Here is a 10,148-nt window from a genome sequence, read left to right on the forward strand (position 1 = left end):
GCCAGAGCAACCATGTGCTTAAGGCCAGCCTTGTCACCACAGCGCTAGTAGCTCTTGGTTCTGATTGGTGAGTGTCATTATTACGGGGGAATTCTGTAAAAGTGTGTCCTGAGGAAAGTCCTCTTCTTTCCTTTTGCCTGTTCTCATTGTTTCTCGACTAGGTATAAAGTCGTCTGACTGAGATCCAGTTGAAATGTAACTGTAACCAGATAGGAGAAGGAGGGCTATCCATAGCACCAAGGGCAAGTTCAGGCAAGTGAAGGATCCCAGGACCCAAGACCCCCAACCAAGCTGCATGGTGTCATGTTATAACCGCAGTTAACAGGAGTGCATGTTAAATGAAGTCCTTTACCAGCGCTTGCCATATAGAATTTCATTTAATTCTTGCAAAAACCCTGAGATAGCATATCACTGTTGTACCAATTGCACAGGTGAGAGAGGACCTTTGATTTTATAAGACCTTCCACTATTCAGTTTCCACTTCTGCAGCAACACACATTTTCTCTCTCTCCTTCTCTCTCTCTTTCTCTCTCTCTCTCTCTCTCTCTCACACACACACACACACACACATTCTCTCTCCCTCTCTCTCTCCTTCTCTTTCTCCTCTCTCTTTCTCACACACACATTCTCTCTCTCCTTCTCTCTCTCACACATATTCTCTCTTCCCCCCACCTCTCTCTCTCTCTCTCTCTCTCTCTCTCTCTCACACACACACACACACACACACACACACACACACACACACACACCCCACATTCTATTTTAATGGGTCATGGCTTTTCTGTATATTTACATCCATCTGGTAATGAAAATACTTTTTGTTTTTGTTTGTTTGAGACAGAGTCTTGCCATGTAGCCCAGGCTAGCATTGAACATAGTCCTCCTTCCTTAAAGCCTACCAAAACACTGGAATTACCAGCACAAGCCACCATGCTTGGTTTTAGAGACTGTCATTCCACTGAACAATCCTGGAATCTGAAGCTCCGAGCTCTGGCTTCTACCACCAGCCTGAGTTCTTTCTAGAGCCAGTCAAGTATGTTTTGTTGGTCCTTTCTCCCAGAGTCTGAGATTCAACACCAGAAATGAGATCGGAATGTGTTCCCATGCCTGGACCCCAACACGATTGTTAGCAAGAACTGGGTAGAGTTCCATTTCCAGTGTTTCGTGGGAGGGTTGAAATGTCCCCAACAGTTCTGCCATGCTTCGCACTGTAGCTATATGACACTTTGACTACCCTTTGGTGGCTCCCTATCAACAGCCCATCTGGTCTTTATGGCCTCAACCAGCAGCTGTGTGGCTTTAGGTGCGCTCCTGTGGAATCTTCGTCTCCCTGAGGCTCTGGCTTCTGTCTTGCTCTAAGGACATTAGTCCTACACTCAGAGCCACTTCCTTTGTTCCCTCTCTATTTTGTCTACCTGATTTCCTGGTTTAGTTCTCCTTGTATGGTCAGGGGAAAACCCCATCTTAGCCCTTGGCTCAAAGGAAGCCCTGACTCACACAGGAGGCCCGGGGAGGGACTCACCACTAACTTGACTCTATAGTCACCAAGGCCCACCAGGTCCCAGCCTAACCCTGGTCCCTTCTCCTTTTTTCTGCTGACCTGCATGTTGGCTGTGAAGCCTTCTCCCTGCTGTCTTATGTTAGTGCCCTCACCCAGGTTGCCCTCCATACTCCATCCTATCTCTACAGTGTCTGCCATTCATTCGCAGAGCAACCCCAGCAGGTACAGATGTGTTAATCCGAGTCTGGCAATAGTCCTCCAGGTCCCTCCTCTGACCGGAAGCCCTTGCTCATCACTGGGGCTCTTATGGCCCTAGGCACTGAGCAAGTGGGTAGCTATCTCTCTGTTCCACAGCTTTCCCAGGAAACAGACCCTAACCTGCCTTGCCTCAGTCTTGCCCAGCCTTAGTATGATCTGAGAGGGGCGGTTGTGGCTTCCAATAACAGCTTCCAGCTAGATTATAATTCTCTAAGAAACCAAGTAGGGCCAATCTCCTTTCCTAGATCACTGGATCTTGGAGAAGCAGAGCCCTGGTACCTGGTGGGTGCAGCTGTGGTTACTGCTAGGCTGGGGTGGGGGGGCACACAGTGAATACTCAGCAGTGGTAGCCCTTGTTTCAGAGACGGTGCTGGGGAGCAATGAGCCCTCCCCCAGCTTTGACTCCTGACTGTCCATAAATGAGGGTCTGAATTCACCATTATGCATAGCCACACCCCGTGCTCCCCTTAATCTGTTTCTCCACCCCTGCTTCTTTACCCTGAACCTATTCCAAGAGGGTACAGACCCCTTACCTTGTGGGCCTGTAAGATTCCAAGCCACCATGGAGGCTGAGCTCCTGTTTTACCCACCTCCATGAAGCCTCTTACTTTCCCAAACCCAGCAAGGGCTGCTCCCAAGCCCTAGAATTCCCTGATCCAAACAAACATGAAGCTGTCCACCCTCCACTAGGTAGAGAGCCTGACTGTCCAAGTGTCCCCCACTTGTCACTATCCTGCCTGTACTGGAAGTCAGCAAATGCTGATCTCAGCCTGCCTGCCTGCCCACTTGTTACTTACTCACTAGGGGCTGGAGGTACTGCATGCATTTGGGACACGTGGATCTTTAAGGGCAGCTGAGCAGCAAGGTTTATAGAGTAACCCACGGCAGCAGCAGCAGGAGGGAGGAATAGCTGTTCCTGCATTGGCAGGTTTTGGGCACAACCAGTCTAAGCTGGAGGTCGGGGGCCATGGCCCCTTCATTCCCCCAGGGGCACAGTGTATGCGGCATGATGTAGGGTACTCCAGGAAGGGCAGAGGCATGGGGTGCCCTCCATCAGCCTGGGGCAGAGCTGGTGCTAAAGTCCCTATCAGTATGACTGGGATCGAGATCTCAGGGACCCTCTGAGAGGCGAGAGCCCGAGGGGAGGGCCACAGCCCAACCAATGCTTCCAACTGCCGTGGCTATTGCCAGCAGGCAGAGTCCCACATGCAGAGCTCCCTCTGAACAGCAGGAGATGGGGGACCTGGGTGGGCAGGCGAGCATGGCAGCAAGGGCCCCGGGAGAGCCTAGTCCAGTGGCCCCTGGAAAATGAGGCGGACACAGCCAAGCTCACCGGTGAGCCAAGCTCCACAGAAGGGGCAGGCAGCGTGGAAAGCATGGGTGCCGTGCGGCAGCGGTGTCTGAGCCCAGTAGCGGGCAGTCTTCTCCGAACAGACGTGACCACAGGGTGCAAAAGCGTGGCTGGGTGGCCCAGGGTCCAAGCAGAGACCGGCCTCCTGGCCGAGCCACAGTGGCACATAGGGTCCCACAAGGCGGCAGAGAGGACACTCTCGCTCCTGGGGGCCTCGCTCCCTCCGGCAGCCCCAGCCGTGATAGCCATGGACATGACCACAACGGACGTAGACCCAGGGTTGCTGTTTGTCGGGTGCTGTGCGGCCACGGGCTGGGCTGGGGAAGGCCAAGGTGCTAAGGCCTACAGGGCACTGGGGCCGTGCTGCGTTGGCCTCCTGTCGCTGGGCCTCCAGTTGTTTCAGTGTGGGTGCCCTCAGCAACCCTGCTGGAGTGCGCCACAACAGTGTGGCCCCACACAGGTCGATGAGCGAACCGTCTTGCAGGACGTTGGATTCGTTTTCCACCTGCCGGAGGCAGCAGAAGGCCTTAGCCCAAGAGCTCTCTGGCCCTGCCAACGGGCAGCCTCACCCCAGAGAAGCCACCTATCTGGCCAGTGGCATTCCCTGAAGAGAAAACCCTAGGCCAGCAGGCCAGCTGAGACAGGAAGACAGATGCCCCCAAATACATACAGCCCCTTACTCTCAGCAGGGCCTGGGCTTTGGTATCTCCACAGATCAAATCAGGAGGTCTGGCCCAAAGCAAGGTTCTTTTCTGAAACGTTTTCCAAAGCTCTCCCAAAATGTCAGAAGTAGGATATGACAAAGAAAACAAATACTTCCCATGGGGACATGAGGACTGAGCCCAAAGCGAGTGAGTGTCCCATGGGGACATGGGTACTGAGCCCAAAGCGAATGAGTGTCCCACGGGCCAAGAATCAAAGCAAGAGCTCTAGAGCCAGAGCGCCCCGATTTGAATCCCGATCTTGCCATTCACTTACTCAGTTACCAAGAAAATAATTTAACTTCTGTATCCTGGTCTCCTGGACCTGAAAGTGGCTTCCATATCTCAAGTGGGCCTTGTGAAGATTAAATAAGCCAACTGAAAAACATGGCCCGATCGATGCCTGGTAGACAGTGGGCACATAACAAGCATATGTCTGTGTTACATTCATGTGCGTGGTTCATTTTGTTTTGTCTTTTTCATTTCTAACTTTATGGGTGTCCTGCCTGCACAATGTCTGTGTGTTACATGCATGCTTGGTGCCCATGGAGGCCAGAAAGGGGTGTTGGATCCCCAAGATCTAGAGTTATGGATGGCTGTAAAGCCACCATGTGGGTGCTGGGAATTAAACCTGGGTCTTCTGAAAGGACAGTCAGTGCTCTTACCACTGAGCCATCTCTCCAGCCTCTGGTTTGATTGTGAGACAGGCTCTTGCTGTGTGTGCAGGCTGGCTGAGAACTCATAATCTTCCCATGTGCTGACACCTGGGGAGAATTCTGTGGCCCAGTCAATGAACAGAGCTAGAAGGCCCTATGTTTTTTCCTAAAACTTACTCCCAGCTCCCACCATTAGTGGTCCGAGTAGCATCAAAGGGACGCTTCCAGACCAGCAGTGTAAGAGTTACTCCCAAGGCCCTTTTACTCCTGCTGGGGGAGAAGAACACCCTCCCCAAATGTGACAGACACACTCGAGCTGCCAACACTCTGGGAAATACACTGCTCATGCACAGGCCAAGGGTCATCCTTGGAAAACGGTGTGATGTTCTAAGCTGCTGGCAGCCTCAGAGCCATTTGGTTCCACACAGTGCATTTGCATGGCTCTGTTACATATCACCTGCTGCATCCCCAGCAGTCTCAAAGCATCCCTAGGGACCTTGCTGTGGTCCTGTCTGTGGAGTAAGTGACAAGTGTGGGGAACGGTCTGAGCCTGGGGCTCACCGAGCAGAGCCTGGTGGAACTCTCTCAGAGAGAAGCGCTGTAGATCATCTCCCAGTGTGAAAAGGCAAGGAACTGATGATGGGGGCCCGGGAAGGGTGGGGAGAAATGGAGGAGGCCACCTACCAGCTTCCCCCGCTGCTGAGCTGATCGGCTATCCCGAAGTGTGTACACATTCCCGCAGACAGAAATCTCCCTCCAGACACCTGGGGCAGAGTCCTCGGAGAAGCCACCTGCTGGGTGCATCACCAGAACCCCGTTGGTTGTCAAGCCATCCATTAGACCATCAGGAGTCCTCCATTTGGCTGCCCGCTCCTAGGACCACATGAAGGATAAGCTCACAACTCCAAGAGTTCCCAGGAGGTTGCATGTTAGAGACGGTGTTACCCCCCCCCCCCGGCTTCGAGGTCTGGGGTTTCCCAGAGAGTATTTCAGGTCCTGGGCACCACTTGACCTCTTTGTTCTTCCCTTTGCTTCTTAAAAAAAAAAAGGCTGCTAAGCCTTATGGGAGAGTAAAGAGGAGGATGGCTATGTACTGGTCCATCACTCCAGGATGCAGCATCTCCCTGCCTCCCTCCCCTCAGCTCTCTCTGTTGAAGGGCTAGCCATACTGGGGGAATCACTCACTCCAAGAAAGATGTTGCTAGAGGCATCAAAGCCAGCAGCGTAGATTCGGGCAGTATAGGGTGGCCGGCGGTCACAGAGAATTCTGCAGGCATAGCGGGAGATGGTACTTTGGGCAGAAGGGCCCTCTGTAGCCCCTCCACCAGGAGATGTGTCTGTTACCACAAAGTCAATCATGTTTTCAGTAGAGCGGCCAATCTATAAGGAAGGAGAGCCAGAACACATGCACAGGCAAATTTCACCGTGCTCTCACCCATTGTCACCCATAGCTACCAAAAAATGCTCGTCCTAAAGAGAGCAGTGCACACTGCAACTCTCTAGAGTCTAGACCCTGTGGGCTTGCATGTGGTATGAACCAACTTCTGCTCTGTGGCCCACAGCTCTGAGAAACACCCTCACTCTACCTCTGCCTCCATGTCCTGGGATTAAAGTTGTGTATACAACTAGCCAGCTCTTGTTGCTGTTGCTTTTACTAAGCAGGGTCTCACTGTGTAGCCTGCACTGGCTATGAATGTGCTATGGATACCAGGTTAGCTTCAAATTCACTTATCTCTACCTCCCAAGTGCTAGTATTAAAGGGGTAAGCTACCACGCTCTGCTTCTTATGTTTGCATATGTATGTGTTTCTGAGTGACCTTATTGCACTACATGTGTGCAAGCACCTATGTAGGCCAGAGGGCATGGGCTCCCTGGGAACTGAGTCACAGGCAGCTATAAGCCAGCAGATGTCGGTGCTGAGAACTGAACCTGAGTCCTTTGCAAGAGCAAGAAGTGCTCTTAACCTCTAACCGAGCTCTCTAGGCCTAAGCTAAGCATTTTAGGTACAAGACCTCAGCCACTCATGGGGGGGACTACTATGGGCCTCATTTTACAGATGAGGAAAACAAGACTCAGAGATGTTAAATGACTCCTGCCCCAAGTCACCCAAAGCTAAGTGCACAGAGCTAGTACCTAACTAGGCATGATGAGGCTTCCCCCTTATACTCTGAACTGCAAAGCCCTAGAGCCTCCTACTCTTTAGAAGTCTTGACTCTGAGGGATGCTGACTTGGTATTGACTGCAAAGTCAGCCACCCAGTCTAAGGCATTCTACTTTCCATCTGAAGGGCAATCCACTACACTGAGTGCTCAGAAACATCTTTCCCAGGCCCTGTGCCTGTGACCTGATCCTGAACACCTGCAGAGCAGAGGTTGAGGGGGTAGACATACCTGGAACATGTCTTTGTCGCTGTCATGTGTGTACTCCACTATGACTGAGTGACTCCGGGACAGTGTGAATGAGATGCTGTGCTGGCCTCGGTTACTCAGGGCCTGGTGGAGAGAAGGCAGTCACTTCTCAGGGTACAGGAGAGGTGTAAACTTCTGATCCAGTGGCCTGCTCTAGGCCAATAGCCACTCCCAGGGAGGGAAGCTCCGGCCTATACAGAGGAGACTTGTATAAAAGGAGCTCTTAGCTGGTTCTCTTGTTTAATCCTTCAGTTACCTCAGAAAAAATGTGCCTACTGTCCCATTTTTACAGTTGGAAGTTACAAGTCAGAAAGGAGAAGTGGAGCTCCGTCACAGGGCTGCAGACAGCCGAGACTTGACTTCTGCACTAGCTCTCTGAAGCCCAAGTTTTCTCTGTGGCACTGTGTGCAGGAGCTGTTCTTGGTCGTCAGTGTCTGCAGTGAACTAAAACCCAATGAATGGCACAGCTGTGAGGGATTTTTGCTTCATTAAATCATTTGAAGTAAGCCGGGCGTGGTGGCGCACACCTTTAATCCCAGTACTCAGGAGGCAGAGGCAGAGGCAGAGGCAGAGGCAGATGGATTTCTGAGTTCCAGGCCAGCCTGGTCTACAGAGTGAGTTCCAGGACAGCCAGGGCTACAGAGAAACCCTGTCTCGAAAAACCAAAAAAAATCATTTGAAGTGGTGAGACCCACTTCTAATCTGGATATTTGAGGTAGGAAGACAAACCTTTAATCAAGATCTTATCAAGGGGGGAAATCCACCTTTAATCTGGGCTACACCTTCTGCTGGCTGCCTATCCACAAAGGACACAGAGGGAGAAGCTCTCTCTCTGCCTGCTTTCCCTCCCACTAGCAGCTCCATTCCTTCACTGGCATTACAGTCCGCTGTTTTGGGATTCAGGTGAAGATCAGCTGAAACATTCATCCTTATACACTGAACATCTGCTGGCTTCTTGGACCTTCCATTGGCAGACAGCCATTGTTGGATTAGCTGGACCACAGCCTGTAAGCTATTCTAATAAATTCCCCCATAGACCAACACAAACAGAGAAAGACATACAAGCAGACAGAGATTCATTCTATATGTTCTATTTCTCTAGAGAACCCTAATACATTGTGTGACATCACATCCCACTCTTGGAGCCTTGGCTACCTCTAGAATAATGCTGATAGGTGCTAGAGAGATGACTCAGTGATTAGGATCACTGGCTGCTCTTGCAGTGGACCCTGGTTTGATTCCTAACACCCATATGGCAGCTTACAAGGGTTTGTATCTCCAGGTCCATACCTTCTTCTGGCCTCCACAGGCACTGCATGCTTACAGTGCATACACATTCATGCAAGCATTCATACATCTACAAACATAAAAATAAAATTTAAAAATGTTAATAAGTAAAACATCTAACCAACAAATGGGGCATGGCAGCCAAGAAGTATTTGAAAGGCTGTTAGGGGTTGGGCACACTGCAGAGGATGTCTATTATCACCATTTTGGGGTGTATCTGTTCTGTGGTACATGTGCATGCGTGTGCATGGGTGTGCCCACAGAGGCCATTGGGTGTCTGCCATTATCCTGATTTATGTCTGTCACTGAACCTGGAGCTTGTGGTTTTGGGTTAGGATGAGAGCCAGCAAGCCCCAGCTACCCTCCTGTCTTCGCCCTCAACAGTCCTGGGGTTATAGCCACACGTGCTTTTAATTGGCAAGTGCTGGGGATCCAGACTCAAATCCTCGTGCTTGCACAGCAAGCCCTCTTACCCTACTGAGCCATCATCTCTCCAGACCCATCAGCACCATTTCCTGAGTGAGTAATGACCAGTGGGCAACCCTGCTCCACAGAGGCCATGGCAGGTAGGAGACTGAAGCCCTAGGTCTGGGCACAAAGGACAGGATGGCGTTCAGTCTACTGGGAGGAGCAGCTTGCCTTGGAGACGAGTGGTGTGGAGATGTGGTGCATGACATCTGGCTTCACTCCGTTGGCATGTGGCCGGCGGCTCAGTGCCAGGCGGCTTCGGCGGCGGCCCTTGTCTCCACTTGCCAGACACCCATTGTAGCTGTGGATGTGGTGGTGAAGAGATGGTGGAAGGAGAGAAAGGAGGAGAGAGTGAGCCCGTAAGAGACCCGAAAGAAACTGCCAACTTGGGGCAGACCCTACCTTGATGAACAAGGGCGAGAACCATCTAAAGCTAGAAAAGCCCTGAATGGCAAATGGCTGAATTGAGGTGGGGGGTCCCTCCTTTAAAGGGCCAAGTGTTCCCTGCATACCTCAGCTGTAACAGCAGGTGCTAGGGTGGCAAAGCTGATGCACCACGGCCATGCTCAGTGGAGGAAAGGACTGAGGGAACCCAGGCACCACCTGCCATGACCCAGGAACAAGTCACACACACACAAGGCCCAGTGGGAGGAGGTGGGAATAATCCCAGAATCAGGATTCTGGGAGAGGAAACGCCTGTGTTGGGCCTTGAAGAACTGTAAAGACTTCATCTGCAGCAAAGGAGCTTTCATCACACGACGTCCGAAAATGACCAAGAAGAAGAAAACACCTTCTAATTCCTCCTCATTATCTCCGCACGTGTCTAATTTCCACCTTTCTTTCCAGCTTTTATTCAGGGGGAATGAGCATGAGAATCAAGGCTGAGGTGAGCCATTGCCTTGCTTGCTGCTGGGGCTGGCTGCCTCTGTTCCTGATCCTTCGTGTTTTTAATTACCTAATGGAATCTGCAGAATGTCCTGCCAGGCAAGTGGCGTTCTTCCTACTTGATAAATTAGACAAGTGAAGGCCCAGGGAGGTAAAATGAGTTGTCTCAAGCTAAGAAGCAAAGACAATAACAGCAGCAGCAACAACAACAATAACAAAACAAAAGGCTGGACTGTGGTCACTGGACTGTAGTCACACTCACCTAGATTTGCCAAAAATTATTGGGTTCTGAGCCAAGGCCCTGAGGACTAAGATTTAGTGACTTGGGTGGTATAGTGATAAGAATAACAAGCTAAGAATGCTTTTCTCTAAGTAGTGGAGAGTCACAGAAAGCTTTGGAGAAGGACATCAGCAGTGGCTGAGCCTAGGGCTGGGGGTGGAGCTCGGTGGGTAGAGTACTTGCCTAGCATGAGCAACACCCTGAGTTCCGATTCCAGCACCACATACTGCAGTCTGCTGGCTCATGCCTGTAATCTCAGCACCACATACTGCAGTCTGCTGGCTCATGCCTGTAATCCCAGCACCGCATACTGCAGTCTGCTGGCTCATGCCTGTAATCCCAGCACCACATAC

General features: G+C 51.3%; 1 protein-coding gene across 2 annotated transcripts in view; it reads right to left on the reverse strand.

The window, feature by feature from the left end:
- Positions 1-2,601: 2,601 nt before the first annotated feature.
- Peli3 (pellino E3 ubiquitin protein ligase family member 3) overlaps positions 2,602-10,148 on the reverse strand; it is a 12,131-nt gene continuing 4,584 nt past the window's right edge. The window contains exons 3-7 of one of the 2 annotated variants that reach the window (XM_021152000.1): positions 8,802-8,931; positions 6,858-6,959; positions 5,653-5,847; positions 5,152-5,340; positions 2,602-3,615 (exon numbers count right to left, since the gene is read on the reverse strand). In XM_021152000.1, coding sequence (XP_021007659.1) covers positions 3,046-3,615; positions 5,152-5,340; positions 5,653-5,847; positions 6,858-6,959; positions 8,802-8,931 — 1,186 coding nt within the window. In that variant the 3' untranslated portion in view covers positions 2,602-3,045. The remainder of the gene's footprint in view (positions 3,616-5,151; positions 5,341-5,652; positions 5,848-6,857; positions 6,960-8,801; positions 8,932-10,148) is intronic. The other variant, XM_029472875.1, reaches the window with a different exon arrangement.

This window comes from Mus caroli, chromosome 19 (genome assembly GCF_900094665.2).
Source record: "Mus caroli chromosome 19, CAROLI_EIJ_v1.1, whole genome shotgun sequence".
Taxonomy (NCBI): domain Eukaryota; kingdom Metazoa; phylum Chordata; class Mammalia; order Rodentia; family Muridae; genus Mus; species Mus caroli.